This window comes from Sciurus carolinensis, chromosome 10, assembly GCF_902686445.1.
Source record: "Sciurus carolinensis chromosome 10, mSciCar1.2, whole genome shotgun sequence".
NCBI classification, from domain to species: Eukaryota; Metazoa; Chordata; class Mammalia; order Rodentia; family Sciuridae; genus Sciurus; species Sciurus carolinensis.
Window position 1 is genome coordinate 36,754,784 of NC_062222.1, and position 20,743 is coordinate 36,775,526.

At 35.3% G+C, this 20,743-nt stretch overlaps 1 protein-coding gene across 2 annotated transcripts in view; it reads right to left on the minus strand.

Annotated features, from left to right (window-relative positions):
- Positions 1 to 20,743, minus strand: part of Fstl5 (follistatin like 5) — a 776,424-nt gene that overhangs the window by 115,101 nt on the left and 640,580 nt on the right. For both annotated transcript variants that reach the window (XM_047567007.1, XM_047567006.1), the window contains exons 9-10: positions 5,713 to 5,874; positions 1,528 to 1,662 (exon numbers count right to left, since the gene is read on the minus strand). In XM_047567007.1, coding sequence (XP_047422963.1) covers positions 1,528 to 1,662; positions 5,713 to 5,874 — 297 coding nt within the window. The remainder of the gene's footprint in view (positions 1 to 1,527; positions 1,663 to 5,712; positions 5,875 to 20,743) is intronic.

The following is a 20,743-nucleotide window of genomic DNA, read 5'->3' on the forward strand; positions in this document are numbered from 1 at the left end:
ACACAAAGGTGGGGCTGGGGAGATAGCTCAGTTGGTAGAGTGCTTGCCTGTCAAGCACTAGGCCCTGGGTTCAATCTCCAGCACCGCAAAAGAAAAAAAAAAAAAGAGATATATAAAAGTAACAAAGGAATTATTATGGAGCATATTTAGGTCATTAAGTCATTTTTTTGTGTTTTTTTCTTTTTCTACCTTACAACTTTTCTTTTTAAATATCTGCTAATAATGATGCTTGTCCTAATCAGACAAAATTTAGATAAATGTATATTGGCAGCTTGGACCTGGGTAAATTTCTCTTTCATCATTAGATTCACTCTCTATATGCACTTATTGATTTAAGAAGAAACAAGAAGACTCCTAGGACAGTGTTTTAACTTTGTTCAAAATCTTGTTTCTGAGAAATGGACCTAATGATTTAGAAGATTCCAAAATATCAATACCTCACAATAATTACATTAATAAGAAGTATAAAAATTCAAACTGAGAGCAGAGAGAAATGGAAACAGTTCTTTCAAGAACATTCAGTTCTTATCCCAAAACATCCACATTATGGCATGTGTACACCAGAGAAAGAAAAGGCTTTGTGTTCTGACAGAGTTTACTTGATAAACAATATAACAGGCAATTTAGCCACAATAAAAAGTAATCTATCTTCGGTTTCCCCAGCCCATCCATATCCATTAAGTTCTGGTGTTTTATGGCACAGCAGGGTGAATACAATTAACAATAATGCATTACATATCTCAGACTAGTTAGGAGAGAGAAATTTGAATGTACTCATCATAAAAAATGAAAAAGCTTAGTGATGGATATGCTAATTATCCTAAGTCAATCACTGTCCAATGTATATGAGAAACAAAACACCATATTGTGATTCATAAATATGCACACACATTATGTGTAAATCATGATTAAAGGAAAAAAATTAAAAGTAAATTTAAAAGAACAGCCACAAAGTGGGGTTGGTTCCCAGACAGTGATTATCTTGAGGAGGTAGTAACCACAGTATCTGCTGCACAGAAGGGCTGCTCTCCAGCCAAGGGGTCTTTGACTGCAGTACAAATGAGGAATAAAGAAATATGTGAATTTATTCAACCTACACAACTTTTAAATATTTGAGGAACTCAGATTCCTCAAATAATGTTTGGGAGAGGAATTTTGCAAGGGATTTAAATTCTTGCATGAGAAGATGGGAAGTTAGGACCCCCAAATGTCTTACATATGCTTGCAGAAAAAAAAAAAAAATCATTCCAGCATTGTGGTGAAAATTTCACAAGCTTTAAAAAAAAAAACTTTTAATCTGCTTTTAGCATTTCAAGATCCCATCCCTCCTACATATGAAAATTGCTTTAATGCACTGCACATTTCATGCTTTTCTGATGCCTTGTTTCTGTGGGAAGAAAATCCATAAAAATATTCTCTCAAAAGCTATAAAGTTGAATATGGTGTGATATTTATGTGTGTGTGTGTGGTGTGTGTGTGTGTGTGTGTGTGTGTGTGTGTGTGTGTGAAAGTGTGTGCAATACATACGGGTCTTTCTAGCAGAATCTTCCACAAAAAGAGAAGAGATGTCTTCATCCACTCCTGCTTCATTCTTCGCGATACAAGTATATGCTCCGGTATCTTCATACCGCACATTGCTTATGTGAACCTCACTGCCATTTGCTGAGAACAGAAGGCAAATGCAACTTGTAAACTACAAATTCAGCTTTGGTACAGTGCTTTCCGATTACACAGTCAAACAGTTCACTTAGCTTGTCCTAATTAAACTGTTTTCCTTCCTACTTCCATACTTTGGAAGCATGCCAAATTATTCCAGAAGCATTCAAGTGTTTTGTAAACTGTGCTGTCATTCTATTACCAAGACCCTAATATTCTGTATCAAATGCACATGATTTATATTTTTACCATTTCCTTTGCCCACATTGCATATTAAGTGGCTCATATTCATAAGTATAATTTATTTATATATTAGAAACCACTTTTTCCCCAAGATTTCGTACAAACTTAACTAGCAGTGCTTTTCATTTTCAAGAAAATACATATGAAAATTACACTCAAAGAATATTAAGTGAGAATGTGCTTGCTTCTTATTACAAGCCTGGAATTATAAGAGCAGGAGGACAGAAAGATACTAACACATGATTGTCTTTAAGATTTTTCAGTCTCTTTCCAGAAATTTAGCTAAAATAAAGTATTAAATGGAAATTGAGAAAATCAATGTAAGACCAAAGAGTTAAGGGAATGATTACCACAACTTTCAAATATTGGTGAGATAATATTTGAAGCAAATCTTTGAATAATGAGCTGCATTCCCCAGTGTGAAAGTGAGGGGATAATTAATAATTTAATGGCAATACGCAAATAAGGGCTCTGAAATTCATAGAATGAATTATCAACTCTGAGGATGAGGACTGGACATGTGTTCCATCTGCCTCTAAAGTTCTGCATTTATTGTCCTCACTTGTTGAGGCTTCTTTCCCTTCTGTCCCCTCTGCTCCTCCCCCCTCTTCTCTCTACCCTCCTTCCTTTTCTTTATCTTTTCATGTACATGTCTGTGTGCATATCTCTGTCTGTTCTGTGCATGTGTGTTCCATGTTATCCAATCACAAGAATGCTATGTGTGGTAGAATGGAATATGGTTTCTTTTGTGTTTGGGTACTGCTTATTAGACCTAGGGCACATATCCAATGAACCACACCCCCAGTCCTTTTTTAATTTTAATTTTTTATTTTGAAACAGGGTATCATTAAATTGATGGGTTTCTCCCTGTGTTGCTGAGACTGGCCTCAAACTTGCAACCCTCCTGCCTCATTCTCCCAAGTAGCTGAGACTAGAGGCAGGCACTACTGCATCCATCTGGAACATGACTGCTTTTGACAGGAAGAAGACAATATAGTTGGTGTGTCTGAGTTTGGGAAAAGAGAATAGAAAACCAATTGCAAAAAGCTGAATGTTGACCTTAGGAGTCAGTAATTCTCAAGGGATGTGAATAAAAAATGGAGAGGCAATAAATGGGGAAGAATAATCATTTGAATAAATTTAACTTTTTTCTTTACTTACAAATGCATACTGCATACCCTCTTTTTCCTAATCCTTTTTTTGAGAATTACTACTCTAAAACAGAGATTGGCAGGTTTTTGTTTTGTTCTGCTGCAAAAAGCCAGATAGTAAATTTTTTAGGCTTTGTGAACCATATACAGTCTCTGTGGCAACGAGTCACCTCTGTCACAACAGTATTAAAGCAGCCATCCACAATCGTTTTTTAAAAAATGAAGCTGCATTTTTAAAATAAATAAAATAAACCCAACCTTTTATCTACAAAAATTGACAACTTTAATTTGGTATATGAACTTTAGATTACAAATCCTGCTTCTAAATGTTAGAGAATGAACAGTACATTGTAACATGAATCAATCTCTTGTTTTACATGAAATATGACTCCCTCCCAAAATCATACCTTTATTTTCAAGACTCACACACTTAGCCTAAAATCTCTAGATTTTCATTGAAACTTCAAGTCAATTTATTCATTCTTTAAATTATCTTCCCCAGTATTCTTACATATCCTCCAAACATGTATTCCTGGAGGTTTTTTTCACTCTATTACCACAACTATCAATTCCTTTATTTTATCAATTTATTTATATGTGGTGCTGAGAATTGAACGCAGTGCCTCACACAGGCTAGGCAAGTGCTCTACCACTGAGCCATAACCCCAGCCCTTATGTTTCTAATTGTAATAAAATTCTTTTCTGTTTTTTTTTTTTTTCAAGGAAATCCTTCCCTGCTTGCTTATTAATTTCTAGGGTTCTTTGTACATCCTTTGTCCCATTCCCTTCTCTTTACTGATATTTGCTTCTGATAAGTAAGCCATATGCTAATTATCCCTTATCCTAACTTTTCTCACCACTAGCAGCTACTTGTTAAATTTTCTTCCTTTCAAAATCTGGAAAGATATTTTTATACTTGTTATAGCCTATACATTGAAGATTGATTGCTACCAAGACATAAGAACAAGTTTAACAGATAAACACATGTTGATGACCTTATGTAACCTTCCTATTAATCCTAACATTGTCCTGCACTTTCACTCTTTCAACTTTCTCTTCTTTTCATCTGGAGTATCTATCAATAGGTCTCCTGATTCTGCTGATTTTTACTCTCTTTATTCTATTTATCTTAATTTGTCCTGTAATAATATATTTGTGTCATTTTGGAATTTTACTTCCTATCGTTCACATATTATCCCATACATTACCACAATTATTCAATTATTGCCTAGACTTGAACTTTACACCCAAAGGTTGAAGAAATACATGATGTGAGTGAATAATTAAATAACAATAGTATCTAACACAGTAGGACACTATCGTATCCATATATGTGCACAGATTTCTTCTCTTGGGTGGTTCTTCCTACTTTTTAATTTTCTTTTCTTATCATTTCAAAATTTTATCCATTTTCTTATGTATCTAAAATTGACAAACTTTAACGTTAATTATTTTGTAAGGACCTCCAAATATGTCTTCCCACTATCTCTGGAAACAAAATGTATGTTTGTATAATACAGTTTACTGCTATTAAGAGGGACAGAGATGACAAAATCAGAAGTCACTTAGACTTCACTTCATTGGTTTCTATTAATCAAATCAATCTTCTCTACGTTATAGACATTGAGATATAAGTTACACTTTTTGTGTATAAATTTGTTAGGCTTATATTTATCAATATATTGATTTCTAGGACTCATGTTTCTAAAGTTGAAGAATAATAGACGCATCAATATTGACTTGCAAAAATAAGTAAAAGTTTGATAAAGCTTTATTTAAAAGGTTTACTAATCAAAGTTATTCACTAACAAAGTGGAATAATAATAATAATAGAAATATCTCCTTACATAAATAATAAAAAAAATACAATTTGTACTTATGTCAATTGAAGAAATTTAAAGGTGTGGAATAAGGAGTATAATGTCCATGAAACCTATATTTAAATGAAGTGACTTGTTCACTACATCTAACAATGAAAATTAGATTTATACTTTCCTTCATGCTAGTATAATCAACAAATAATTTGAAACTAACACATTTGGCCTTTATAAACAATTTATGTTCCATTTTCCACTTATTTGTGCTTGTTTGTAATCTGTATAGTAATTGTTTAATCATATATATTTCAAAATATTAAAATTAATACAATATTTTGTTTAGAATGAAATAAATTAATAACTAATTCAATGTAGATGTGAAATATACTTAGTAACATTAATTGTGTTTACAAAATATTCTAGAAAATATTCACTACATTTTTCTAGATTATTGAAAACACTTATTAATACCTATTTTAATATCTTATTCAGGCATTTAAAAGTTAACTTCCAAATATTTCTATAAGGAGAACCAATTATTTTGTTCAGCTATGTATCTGTATAATTCAAAAGTATTTAAAAGATATGTAATTTAATATGTTATTTATCACCAAAAGGATGGCATAATTAATCATTATGACAATACTATTATTTAAAACATTAAAAGCATTAAAGGACTCTTTCCACTATGTCTAACTATAACCATTATTTCAGATCCATTATATTCTACTTCCACTAAGACTTATATTTTCTTTTTTTCTCAAATAATATAAAATGTGTTAAAATTTTAGTATAAAACTTCTGCATGATCATTTAAGAGAGTGGGGGAAGCAAATAAAAGGTACCTTGAAGAGTGAGTTGTTTGGAGAGCTTTGGTGTAATATCTATTCCATTCTTCAACCATCCAAGCTGAGGATTTGGGATGCCCTCTGCATGGCACCTAAGACTTGCAGTTACGCCAGGTTCTCTAGCCTGACTCTCTGGATACACTCGAATGACAGGAGGAACTAAAAGAAGAGGTGAAAAAAGTAAATTAGACCCACATTCATCATATAATATTCCAAAACAAATAAAAGAAACTTGAAATATGAGAAATTAAAACTGTATATTTTAATGATTTTCACACTTCTATAACATTTTCATTTACAAATACCTTTATCCAGTAAAATGTGCTAGTTTTACATGAAGAAAAGTAATTCTGGGACTGTGTTTGGAAAACTGAAATATGAACCTAGGATAACTTGCTTCAGAAATGAAAGAAGTCCACAAAGAATGATAGAGGCATATTGAAACTTCATAGGAAGCAGATCAAAGAGCTTTCCATTTGCCAAATATGGGACAATTTTAGTATTAAAATAATAAGCTATCATAAAGGAATATAAGGAATTAAAACTCAATGAATTAAGTTACCTACATAAGTAAATATAAAATGAGAGAGAAAGAAAAGCATTTTCTACTAAATCATATTTAGATTGAGATAATAGTCCCATTTGTAATTTAATCCAAAAAGTAAACATTTCAGAAAAAAAAATTTTTCAGTTTTTAGAGGTAATGCTTTTGATTTTTCTCCATTTAGAATGATGTTGGCCTTGGGTTTAATTTATATAGTTTTTACAATGTTGAGGTATGTTCCTACTATGCCTGTTTTTCTAGTGTTTTGAACAGAAATGGATGCTGTCGTTTGTCAAGTACTTTTTCTGCATCTATTAAGATAATCATGTAATTCTTTAAGTTTATTGATGTGAATTACATTTATTGATTTCCATATGTTGAACCAATCTTGCATCCCTGGGATAAACCCCACTTGATCATGGTGCATTATCTTCTTTATATGTTTTTGTATGTGATTTGCCAATACTTTATTAAAAAATTTTTGCATCTATGCTCATCACGGATATTGGTCTGAAGTTTTCTTTCCTTGATGCATCTTGTGTGGTTTCAGTATCAGGTTATTAGCTTCATGGAACAAGTTTGGAAGGGTCTTCTCTTTCTTTTTCATGGAATACTTTGAAGAGGATTGGTGTTAGTTATTCTTCGAAGGTCTGGTAGAACTCAGCTGAAAATCTGACTGTTCCTAGGCTTTTCTTTGCTCATAGGCTTTTGATGGCATCTTTAATTTCTTTGTTTCAAATTTATCTACATCCTCCTGATTCAATTTGTGTAGGTCATATGTCTCTAGAAATTTATTGATGTCCTCAAGACTTTCTATTTTATTGGAGTATAGATTTTCAAAATAGTTTCTAATTATCATCTATATTTCAGTAGTGTTCATGGTCATATTTTCCTTTTTTCTCCTGAACTTTAAAAACTTGAGTTTTTTCCCTCTTTCCCTTGGTTACCCTGCATAAGGGTTTATCAATTTTATTAATTTTTTTCAAAGAATCAACTGTTTTTTGATTTTTTGAATTTGTTTTGTGATGTTTTATTTCAATTTCATTAACTTTGGCTCTGATTGTAATTATTTCCTGTCTTCTGTTGCTTTTGCTGTTGATTTGTATTCTTTTTCTAGGACTTTGGGTTATATTATAATGTTAGGTTATTTATTTTGTGACTTTCTATTCTTTTAATGAGTGAGCTCAGTGCAATGAACTTTCCTCTTAGGATTGCCTTCCTAATGTCACAGAGATTTTGATATGCTGTGCTGCTCTTCTTATTTACCTCTAAGTATTTTTTTATTTAACCTCTGATTTCTTCTGATATCCCTTGGTCATTCAATAGTGTATTATTTAGTCTCCAGGTGTTAGAGTAGCTTCTATTTTTTAAAATTTTATTGTTGGTTTCTAAATTCATTTCATTATGATCTGATAGAACACAGAACATGTATTCAGTCATTGATGGATGAAATATTCTATATATGTTTAACATACTCCTTGAAACTCTAGCATCAGCAATTAGGCAAAAGAAATAAATTAAAGGGATATGAATAGGAAAAGAAGAGCTCAAACTGTCTGTATTTGCCAACAACATGATTCTATATTTAGAAGACACAAAAACTCCACCAGAACACATCTAAAATTCATACACAAATTGAGCAAAGTAGTATGATATAAAATTAACACCCAAAAATAAAATACATTCCTATATGTCAGTGATGAATCCACTGAAAGAGAAATTAGGGAAACTTTACCAATCACAATAGCCTATATATATACTAGGAATCAATCTAACAAAAGATGTGAAAGACCTCTACAATGAAAATTACAGAACTCTAAATAAATTGAAAAAGACCTTAGAAGATGGAAAGATCTCTCATGTTCTTGGATAGGCAGAATTAAAATTGTCAAAATGACCATACTACCAAAAGAATTATACAGATTTAATGCAACTGCTATTAAAATTCCAATGACATTCTTCATAGAAATAGAAAAAGTAGTCATGAAATTTATTGGAAAAAATAAGAGGCCCAGAATAGCCAAAGCAATCCTTAGTGAGAAAAGTGAAACAGGGGGCATCACAATACCAGATCTTAAATTATACTACAGAGTTATAGAAACAAAAACAGCATAGTATTGCCACCAAAACAAAGATGAAGACCAATGGAACAGAACAGAAGACACATAAATACAGTTATCTCATTCTAGACAAAGGTGCCATAAACATACATTGGAGAAAAGATAGCCACTTCAACAAAATGGTGCTGAGCTAACTGGAAATCCATATGTGCTAGAATGAAATTCAACCCTACCTCTCTCCCTGCACAAAACTCAACTCAAAGTGGATCAAGGATCTAGGCGTTAGACCAGAGACCCTGTGCCTATTAGAAGAAAATTTAAGCCCAACTTTCCATCATGCTGATGTAGGTACCAACTTCCTCAACAAGACTCCTACAGCATAATAAGTAAAATTAAGAATAGTAAATGTAATGGTATCTAACTAAAGAGTTTCTTTACAGCAAAACAAACAAACAAACAAACAAACAAAAAACCCAAACAATAAAAAAAAAAAAAATCAAGAACAGAGAGAACTTACAGAATGGGAGAAAATCTTTGTCATCTGCACCTCAGATAGAACATTAAAATTCAGGATATATAAAGAACTCAAAAAACAAAACAAAACAAAACAAAACTATACACCAAAACAAAATCCAAAACAAAATAAAACAACACAATCAATCAATGGGTAAAGGAACTGAGTGGACATTTCACAGAAGAAATACAAATGATCAACATATAAATGAAAAAAATGTTCAACATCTCTAGCAATTACAGATATGCAAATTAAAGCTACAATGAGATTCATCACACTCCAGTCAGAATGTCAATTATCAAAATTTAAGTAACAATAAATTTTGTCAGTATGTAAGAAAAAGGTCCACGCATACATTACTGGTGAGACCTCAACTTGGTGCAAGCACTGTGGAAAGAAGTGTGGAGATTCCTCAACAAACTTGGAATGGAACCATCATTTTACTCAGATATCCCATTCTTTAGTATATATCCAAATGGCTTAAAATTATCATACTACAGTAACACAATCACATCAATATTTACAGCAGCTCAATTCACAATAGCTAAAGTATGGAACCAATGTAGGCGCCCTTCAACAGATGAATGGATGAAAAAAATGTGGTAAATATACACTCAGTCATAAAGAATAATGACTAGATAACTTCCATCAGCAAATGGATGGAGCTGGGGACTATCATGATAAGTGAAATAATCCAATCCCAAAAAAGTCAAAGGCTGAATGTTCTCTTTGACATGCAGATGCTAATACACAACAAGGCAGGGGGAGAATAGAAATTCAGTGAATTAGACAAAGCAGAATGAAGGGAAGGAAGGGAAGGAAGGGAGGGTACAAACAGGAAAGATAATAGAATGAACTGGACATAACTTTCCTATGTTCATATATGAATACACCACCAATGAAACTCCACATCATGTACAACCACAAGACTAGGATCCTAATTAGAATAAGTTATATTCCACATAATGTATAATATGTCAAAATACATTCTACTGTCATATATATCTATAAAGAACAAATAAATGAAAAGGAATACTTTTTTCCAAAACAGGAATAAGAATTTTATAATAAACACTGCAAAACAATATTGAAAGGATTTAAAGAAAAATTAAATATATTTACACACAATTTGTGTTCATGAATAGAAATAATCAATTAGTAAGACAGTAGTACTCCCAAATTAATCCACAGATACATTGTAACCCCATTCAAATTTTAACTGAATTTTTTTTCAAGAAAAGGAAGAGCTAATTCTCAGATTCAAATGAAATACAAAGGAATACAAAGGTACTCAAATAGTAAAGAAAAAAAAAAACTTTGGAAATGAGTGGAAGGAGCAGGTGGGGGTATGAAAAATGGTGGAATGAGAAAGACATCATTACCCTTTGTACATGTATGATTACACAAAAGGTAGAAATTGTGCACAAACATAGAAATGAAAAGATGTACCCCATTTGTGTACAATGAATCAAAATGCAGTCTGTGAAAATAAAAAAAAATAATTTAAAAAAAGCTACAATAATCAAAACATTGTGACACTGACATGAGAATAAATATACAGAACTGTGGTATAGAGTTGGGAGTACATACATAAGCACATACATCTATGGCCAATTGATTTCAATGGCAAGAAATAGATATTTCAAGAAAATTGGAAAATCTCCAGTAGGAAAATGAACTTCAACACCTACCTAACAACATATATAAAAGTCAGCTCAAAATCAGTCAAACTTCCAAATGTAGGTGATAAAACATAAAACTCTTCCAAAAATATAGGAGTGAATTTTTCTGATACTGGATTTCACAATGATTTGTTAGATGTGACCACCAAAATAGCAAGCAAGAACAACAAAACAAATTGGACTTTATCCAAATTGAAATTTTTGGTGCATGAAAAGACACTATCGAAAACAGTAAATATAACTCGCAGAAGAGAAAAATATTTTGAAAATTATAGTTGATAAGAGACATATTGAGAGGCCCAGGCAGAGCTGCTGCCTGCATACAACTCTAGCCTTGCCCAAGCCTGTGGTCTCTGCGCCACGCTGTGACTCACCATCTAACAACATGTGGGGTCACTTGTGCCCGCTATCATGATTATTCCTGACCTAGATGCCACCATCCTTAGTTGGGGCAGCACCCTTCCTGGGACACCACATAATCAAGTACTTCTCATGCATAGGCTACTGAAGACTAAGAGGTTTGAATAGTATAGTATAGTTTTAATTGGAGAATTTTTTTATTAGAAGTATTATTACTATTATTATTATTTTTCCATTTTTCTATTATTTTTCTCTTCTCTGTTTCCTTGGAGACTCTCCTTTTTGTAATGCTAACAACCAATTTCTTTTGATTTCACTTTCATTCTTCCTATGACCTAGTACCTCTATAGATTCACTTCTTACCTCATTAACATGACATCCTACACCCCTACCCGTCCTCTTTATCTGCCATTAGAAATTATGAGCCTTATTGCAAACCTATTGTTTATGCTGTAGATAATAATCAAACTCATCCTCTCTGTTTATTAAGATAATATTATTAATATCTTAATAGGGACTCTGAGTTAAAGATGCATATTTTTTGTATTTTGTGATGCTAATATTGATCTTTCCATTTAAGGTGAGATATTAGAAACCTCCAGGGACACGATAAGCTTACAGGGCAGCAACTGCAATACCTAGGATCCGCACTGCTAGAGGGAAGATACATGAACAACATGAAAAAAGGGAAGAAAATGCACCAAACCTAGATGCCATAACAAGAGAATCCAATGACAGCATGGTAGAATAAATGTCAGAAAAAGAGTCTACAATGTACATAATTACAATGATTCGAGAAGCAAAGGATGAGATAAGAGAGAAAATGCAGGCAATAAATAAATGATCCAATTATCAGCTAAAAGAGGAAATGCAGGAAGAAAAAGATCATTTCAATTAAGAGATGGAGATTCTCAAAACAAAAAAACAAACAAATTTTTGAAATGAAGGAAACAATAAACCAAATGAAAAACGCAATGTGTTAAATTATGTAAACTTATCCTAAACTCCAGGACTGAAATAAATAAATAAATAAGAGTGGAAAAAAAAAAAAAAAGAAAGAAAGAAAGAGAAAGCATAACCAACAGACTAGATCACTTGGAAGATAGAATCTCAGATAATGGAGACAAAACATTTTATCTTAAAAACAAAGCTGTTTCATCTCACCTCAATTAGAATGGCTATTCTCAAGAATACAAGCAACAACAGGTGTTGGTGAGGATGTGGGGAAAAAGTACACTCATACATTGCTGGTGGGGTTGCAAATTAGTGCAGCCACTCTGGAAAGCAGTATGGAGATTCCTTAGAAAATTTGGAATGGAACCACCCTTGACCTAGCTATTCCACTCCTTGGCCTATACCCAAAGGACTTAAAATCAGCATACTACAGTGATGCAGCCACATCAATGTTCATAGTTGCTCAATTCACAATAGCCAGATTGGGGAACCAACCTAGATGCCCTTCAGTTGATGACTGGATAAAGAAACTGTGGTATATATATACCATGGAATATTACTCAGCCATAAAGAATAATAAAATTATGGCATTTGCAGGCAGATAGATGAAACTGGAGAATATCATGCTAAGTGAGATAAACCAATCTCAAAAAACCAAAGGGTGAACTATCTCCCCGATAAGCAGATGATGATACATAATGGGGGGGTGGGAGGGAGGCAAGAAGGGAGGAAGGAGGGACTGTATGGGGGGAAAGAGGGGTGGGAGGGGTGGGGGGAAGGGAAAATATAACAGAATGAATCAAACACCATTACCCTATGTAAATGTATGATTACACAAATGGTATGCCTCTACTTCATGTACAAACAGAGAAATGAGTTGTACCCCATTTGTTTACAATAAAAAAAGAAAAAAAAAAAGACCAAACAGAAAAGATGGTAAGAAATCATGAACAGAACCTCCAAGAAATATGTGATATCAGAAAAAGACCAAATTTAAGAATTATTGGAATTGAGAAAGGCACAGAGATACAAACCAAAGGAATGAACAATCTGTTCAATAAATAATATCAGAAAATTTCCCAGTCTGAAGAATGAAATGGACAATCAAATACCAGAGGCTTACAGGACACCAAATATACAAAACTAAAACAGATCCACACCAAGGCACATTATAATGAAAATACCTAACATACAAAATAAAGATAGAATTTTAAAGACTGCAAGACAAAAACATCAGATTACATATAGGGGAAAACCAATACAGATATCAGCAGATTTCTCAGCCTAGACCCTAAAAGTTAGAAGGGCCTGGAACAACATATTTCAAGTTCTGAAAGAAAATGGATGTCAACCAAGAATCTTAAATCCAGTAAAATGTACCTTCAGATTTGATGACAAAATAAAATCCTCCCATGATAAACAAAAGTTCAAAGAATTAACAAATAGAAAGCCTGCACTACAGAACATTCTCAGCAAAATATTCCATGAGGAGGAAATGAAAATCAACAATGTAAGGCAGCAAAGGGAGGAAATATCCTAAAGGAAAGACCAATTAAAGGAGAAAAAAAAATCAAGTTAAAAACAAAAATAAGTCAAAATGACTGGGAATACAAGTCATATCTCAATAATAACCCTAAATGTTAATGGTCTAAACTCATCAATAAAAAGACATAGACAGGCAGATTGGATTGAAAAAAGGACCCAACAATATGCTGCCCTCAAGAGACTCAAATCATAGAAAAAGACACCCACAGACTAAAGGTGAAAGATTGAGAAAAAATGTACCATGAACATGGACTCGACAAAAAAGCAGGGGTTTCCATCCTAATATCAGATAAAGCACACTTCAAATCAAAGTTAGAAGGGATAAAGAAGGACATTTCATACTGCTTAGGAAAGCAAAAATCAGGAAGACGTCATGATCATTAATATTTATGTTCCAAACAATGACACATCCGTGTATGTCAAACAAATCCTTCTCAATTCCAGGAACCAAATAGACTACAACACAATAATACCAGGTGACCTTAATACATCTCTTTCACCACTGGATAGATCTTCCAAACAAAAACTGTACAAAGAAAACATAGAACTCAATAACACAAACAATAATATAGACTTAACAGACAAATATAGAATATTCCTTCCATCAATGAGCAAATACACTTTCTTCTCAGCAGCACATGGATCCTTCTCTAAAATACAGCATAAGTTATGCTGCAAAGCTACTCTTAGCAAATACAAAAAAACAGATACTACCTTGCATTCTATCAGGTCATAATGGAAAGAAATTCAAAATCAATGATAAAATAAAAAACAGAAACTAACACCTGGAGACTAAATAATATGCTATTGAATGATGCATGGATAAGAGAAGACATAAGAGGAGATAAAAATTCTTAGAGATAAACGAAAACAATGATACAACATATCAAAATCTCTGGGATGCTATGAAAGCAGTACTAAGAGGAAAATTCATTGCAAGGAGCACATTCAATAAAAGAAGAAAACGTTAAATGAACAACCTAACGTTACAGTTCAAAGGCCTAGAAAAAGAACAGATCAACACCAAAAGTGGGTTCCTTCTGTGAATTCATCACTGCTTGAGTGGCTGCAGGCTTTCAGTGTTCATGTGGACAGAGCGATTTTGTTCAGCTTCAGGGTGAGAGGTCTGCTGTAGGGCAGCTGAACTTGTGCCAAACAGCTCTTCCTGGACAGGATCGAGAAGGCCCAAGACAACTGTGGGAGTTCTGTGTGACCAGGCTGACCAGGTCACTCCCTCCTGGAGCTCCCTCTGGTGTGGGCTGGAAGGTGGTGTGCCAGCTACATGAGCCCTAGGAGCCTAGGTAGTGGTGGGCAGCTCTTCAGGGATCTGGACTTGGACCTTCTGTAAGTGGGGCTGAACAGGCTTTATCCTCAGCACACAAATGAACTTGAGTGTTTGTGACTTTACACCCACTATACTTTCTGGCTGGTTTTAGTGTGGGTCTGACTCTTATGGCTTCCCAACATCATGCCCTTATGGAGGAAGGTCTCCTATTTAACAAGAAGTGGGCTGAGTCTGGCAGGATGCCCCACTTATGATGCCAGCCACTCAGGAGACTAAGGCAGGAGGATCAAGTTTGAAGACATCCGAGCATCCTAGAGAGAATCTGTCTCAATATAAACTATAATAGTGTTAGGGAAACACGGACAGCGAAGCGGAGCGAAAAAACAGAGCGAAAAAACAGCGGAGTGAAGTTTCCAGGACTGCACGCAGCTTCTCTAAGGAGGGGTAACCTAAGGAGACTCGTCTGCGAAGGGTGAGGCTCCCAGGCCCAGGAGGTAGGTCCGGGCCCCTGGGAACGTTGCCTGGGAAGGCTGCCATGCCCAGGCGGCAAGACACCCCTCCCCCCGCTGAAGCAGTGAACTCGGAAAGCGGGGAACTTTGCAGAGGAGGCCGAGCAGCACACTGCTTGGTTTTGGAGCGATCTGCCAGGGCTCCGGCAGCTGCCAGAGAAAGAGTGGGGTGGCGAGCTATTTGGAGTCAGCAACCGCCTGAACAACAAGGAGGGGGCTGTCCGGAGGAGGTGGAGGTGCGCAGTGAGTGGCTTGGTCTCCAAGCGCCCACACAGAACACCGGGTGGCTGCCTGGAGGAAGAGACGAGCGGCGGGTCACTGGGGCTTGGAGCATATGTACGAGGCTCCAAGTGACTGCTCAGAGGAGGGGTCGCATAGCCAGGCAATTAGGTGCAAAGCACGGCCCGGTCCGGGGACCTAGGCACCTTTTCTTGAAAGAGCTACATAGAGACAAGCTGAGGGGCGGAGCTAAGGATCCAGGACTGCGGGCAGCTTCTCTGAGGAGGGGCTACCTAAGGAGACTCGTCTGCAAAGGGCAGGGCTCCCAGGCCCAGGAGGTAGGTCCAGGCCCCTGGGAACGTTGCCTGGGAAGGCTGCCCTGCCCAGGCGGTAGTTGTGAACTGAGGGGAAACTCTAGGAGGGGAACTGACCAGCGAGACCTCCCCACCGGGTGAGTCTTCCCCGCCGGGTGAGGTTTTCCCACAAGGACGGTAAAACCAGAGACACAGGCCCAAACAGGCCTTGCCTCAGCCCCCAGTCTAGTTCCCCTTTGGATGACCATTGGTCAACAAGTAGAGGCACCTCTGCCCACTAGCAGGGAATATACCCCACCTGAAGACCACCACCCCTAGAGAGCCAGCTTCCTAGGGGAACACCGCAGTATCAACTTCCTCTAAAACTTCAGGCTACTGAAGGATAAGAGGGGATACACTAGCAATCTTCAGGGACATTATAAGTCAATAGAGGAAATCTGCAACATCTCTGCAGTCCACTGACACCTGAATGACATGAGAAAACAAGGGAAGAAAATGCCTCAAACAAATCTGGATATTACATCAATAAAATCCAATGACAGCATGGCAGAAGAAATGTCAGAAAGGGAGTTCAGAATGTACATAATCAACATGATAAGGGAAGCAAACGATGAAATGAAAGAGCAAATGCAGGCATTAAATGAACGCACCAATCAACAGTTAAAAGAGCAAATACAGGAAGCAAGAGACCATTTCAATAAAGAGTTAGAGATATTGATAAAAAAACAAACAGAAATCCTTGAAATGAAGGCAACAATAAACCAAATTAAGAACTCCATAGAAAGCATAACCAATAGGATAGAACACCTGGAAGACAGAACCTCAGATATTGAAGACAAAATATTTAACCTCGAAAACAAAGTCAAACAAACAGAGAAGATGGTAAGAAATCATGAACAGAATCTCCAAGAACTATGGGATGTCATGAAAAGGCCAAATTTGAGAATTATTGGGATTGAGGAAGGCTTAGAGGAACAAACCAAAGGAATGAACAACCTATTCAATGAGATAATTTCAGAAAATTTCCCAAATCTGAGGAATGAAATGGAAAATCAAGTTCAAGAGGCTTATAGGACTCCAAATACACAAAATTACAACAGACCCACACCAAGGCACATTATTATGAAATACCTAACATACAAAATAAAGACAGAATCTTAAAGGCTGTGAGAGAAAAGAACCAAATTACATTCAGGGGGAAACCAATACGGATAGCAGCAGATTTTTCAATCCAGACCTTAAAAGCTAGAAGGGCCTGGAATAACATTTTTCAAGCCCTAAAAGAAAATGGATGCCAACCAAGAATCTCACACCCAGCAAAACTTACCTTCAGATTTGATGACAAAATAAAATCCTTCCATGATAAACAAAAGCTAAAAGAATATACAAAAAGAAAGCCAGCATTACAGAACATTCTCATCAAAATATTCCATGAAGAAGAGATGAAAAACAAAGAAGCAAATCAGCAAAGGGAGGAGATATCCTAAAGGAACTCTCAAATAAAGAGGAACCAAATCGTGTCAAAAATAAACAAATAAGTGAATAAAATGAGTCAAATGACCAGGAATACAAATCATATCTCAATAATAACCCTGAATATTAATGGCCTGAATTGATCAATCAAAAGACATAGACTGGCAGATTGGATAAAAAAGAAAGATCCAACAATATGTTGCCTGCAAGAGATTCATCTCTTAGAAAGAGATACCCAAAGACTAAAGGTGAAAGGATGGGAAAAAACTTACCATGCACATGGACTCAGCATAAAAGCTGGAGTATCCATCCTCATTTCAAATAAAGTGGACTTCAAGCCAAAGTTAATCAGAAGGGATAAAGAAGGACATTTCATACTGTTTAAGGGAACCATAAATCAGCAAGATATAACAATCATAAACATCTATGCCCCAAACAGTGGCTCACCCATGTATGTCAAACAAATCCTTCTCAATCTCAGAAACCAAATAGACCACAATACAATAATACTAGGTGATTTTAACACGCCTCTCTCACCACTGGACAGATCTTCCAAACAAAAATTGAACAAAGAAACCATAGATCTCAATAACACAATCAATAATTTAGACTTAACAGACATTTATAGAATATACCATCCAACCAAGAGCGAATACACTTTCTTCGCAGCAGCACATGGATCCTTCTCTAAAATAGACCATATATTATGCCACAAAGCTAATGTTAGCAAATACAAGAAGATAGAGACACTTCCTTGTATTTTATCAGATCATAATGGATTGAAACTAGAAATAAATGAGAGAGTAAAAAACAGAAATTACTCCAATACCTGGAGATTAAACAATATGCTATTATATGATGAATGGATAACAGAAGATATTAGGAAGGAAATTAAAAAATTCTTAGAGGTAAATGAGAACAAAGAAACATCATATCAAAATCTCTGGGACACTATGAAAGCAGTACTTAGAGGAAAATTTATTTCATGGAGCGCATTCAATAAAAGAAGCAAAACTCAACAAATAAACAACCTAACACTACAGCTCAAAGCCCTAGAAAAAGAAGAACAGACCAACACCAAAAGTAGTAGAAGACAGGAAATAGTGAAACTCAGAGCTGAAATCAACGAAATTGAAACAAAAGAAACAATACAAAAAATTGACAAAATAAATAGTTGGTTCTTCGAAAAAATAAACAAAATTGATAAACCCTTAGCCACACTAACAAAAAGAAGACGAGAGAAAACCCAAATCACCAAAATTCGGAATGAACGAGGAAATATCACAACAGACACGATTGAAATACAAAACATAATTAGAAGCTATTTTGAAAATCTATACTTCAACAAAATAGAAAATTTCGAAGATATCAACAAGTTTCTAGAGATCTATGAATTGCCTAAACTAAACGAGGAGGACATACACAATTTAAATAGACCAATTTCAAGTAATGAAATAGAAGAAGTCATCAAAAGCCTACCAACAAAGAAAAGTCCAGGACCTGATGGTTTCTCAGCCGAGTTCTACAAAACCTTTAAAGAAGAGCTCATTCCAATACTTTTCAAAGTATTCCATGAAATAGAAGAGGAGGGAACCCTCCCAAACTATTTCTACGAAGCCAATATCACCCTGATATCTAAACCAGACAGAGACACATCGAGGAAAGAAAATTTCAGACCAATATCCTTAATGAACATTGACGCAAAAATTCTCAACAAAATTTTAGCAAATCACATACAAAAACATATTAAAAAGATAGTGCACCATGATCAAGTAGGTTTCATCCCAGGGATGCAAGGTTGGTTCAACATCCGGAAATCAATAAATGTAATTCACCATATCAACAGACTTAAAGTTAAGAATCACATGATTATTTCAATAGATGCAGAAAAAGCATTTGATAAAATACAGCACCCCTTCATGCTCAAAACAGTAGAAAAAATAGGGATAGTGGGAACGTTCCTTAACATTGTAAAGGCCATCTATGCTAAGCCCATGGCTAATATCATTCTCAATGGTGAAAAACTGAAAGCATTCCCCCTAAAATCTGGAACAAGGCAGGGATGCCCTGTCTCACCACTCCTATTCAATATCATCCTTGAAACTCTAGCCAGAGCAATTAGACAGACCAAAGAAATTAAAGGGATACGAATTGGAAAAGAAGAACTCAAACTATCCCTATTTGCTGATGATATGATTATATACTTAGAGGAACCAGGAAATTCCACCAGAAAACTTTTAGAACTCATTAGTGAATTCAGTAAAGTAGCAGGATACAAGATCAATGCTCATAAATCCAATGCATTTTTATACATAAGTGATGAATCTTCAGAAAGAGAAGTTAGGAAAACTACCCCATTCACAATAGCCTCGAAAAAAATAAAATACTTGGGAATCAATCTCACAAAAGAGGTGAAAGATCTCTACAATGAGAACTACAGAACACTAAAGAAAGAAATTAAAGAACACCTTAGAAGATGGAAAGATCTCCCATGTTCCTGGATAGGCAGAATTAATATTGTCAAAATGGCCATACTACCAAAAGTGCTCTACAGATTCAATTCAATTCCAATTAAAATCCCAACGATGTACCTTACAGAAGTAGAACAAGCAATCATGAAATTCATCTGGAAGAATAAGAAACCCAGAATTGCTAAAGCAATCCTTCGCAGGAAAAATGAAGCATGGGGTATTGCAATACCTGAACTTCAACTGTACTACAAAACAATAGTAACAAAAACGGCATGGTATTGGTACCAAAATAGACAGGTAGATCAATGGTACAGAATAGAGGACATGGACACAAACCCAAATAAATATAATCTCCTCATACTAAACAAAGGGGCCAAAAATATGCAATGGAGAAAAGATAGCCTCTTCAACAAATGGTGCTGGGAAAATTGGAAATCCATATGCAACAAAATGAAACTAAACCCCTATCTCTCACCCTACACAAAACTCAACTCAAAATGGGTTAAGGACCTCGGAATCAGACCAGAGACCCTGCATCTTATAGAAGAAAAAGTAGGTCCAGATCTTCAACATGTTGGCTTAGGACCAGACTTTCTCAACAGGACTCCCATAGCACAAGAAATAAAAGCAAGAATCAACAACTGGGATAGATTCAAACTAAAAAGCTTTCTCTCAGCAAAGGAAACTATCAGCAATGCGAAGAAAGAGCCTACAGAGTGGGAGAAAATCTTTGCCAATCACACTTCAGTTAGAGCGCTAATCTCCAGAATCTATAAAGAACTCAAAAAACTAAACACCAAGACTACAAATAACCCAATCGACAAATGGTCTAAGGAAATGAACAGACACTTCACAGAAGAAGACCTACAAACAATCAACAAACATATGGAAAAATGTTCAACATCTCTAGTAATAAGAGAAATGCAAATCAAAACTACCCTAAGATTCCATCTCACCCCAATTAGAATGGCGATTATCAAGAATACAAGTAACAACAGGTGTTGGCGAGGATGTGGGGAAAAAGATACACTCATACATTGCTGGTGGGGCTGCAAATTAGTGCAGCCACTCTGGAAGGCAGTGTGGAGACTCCTTAGA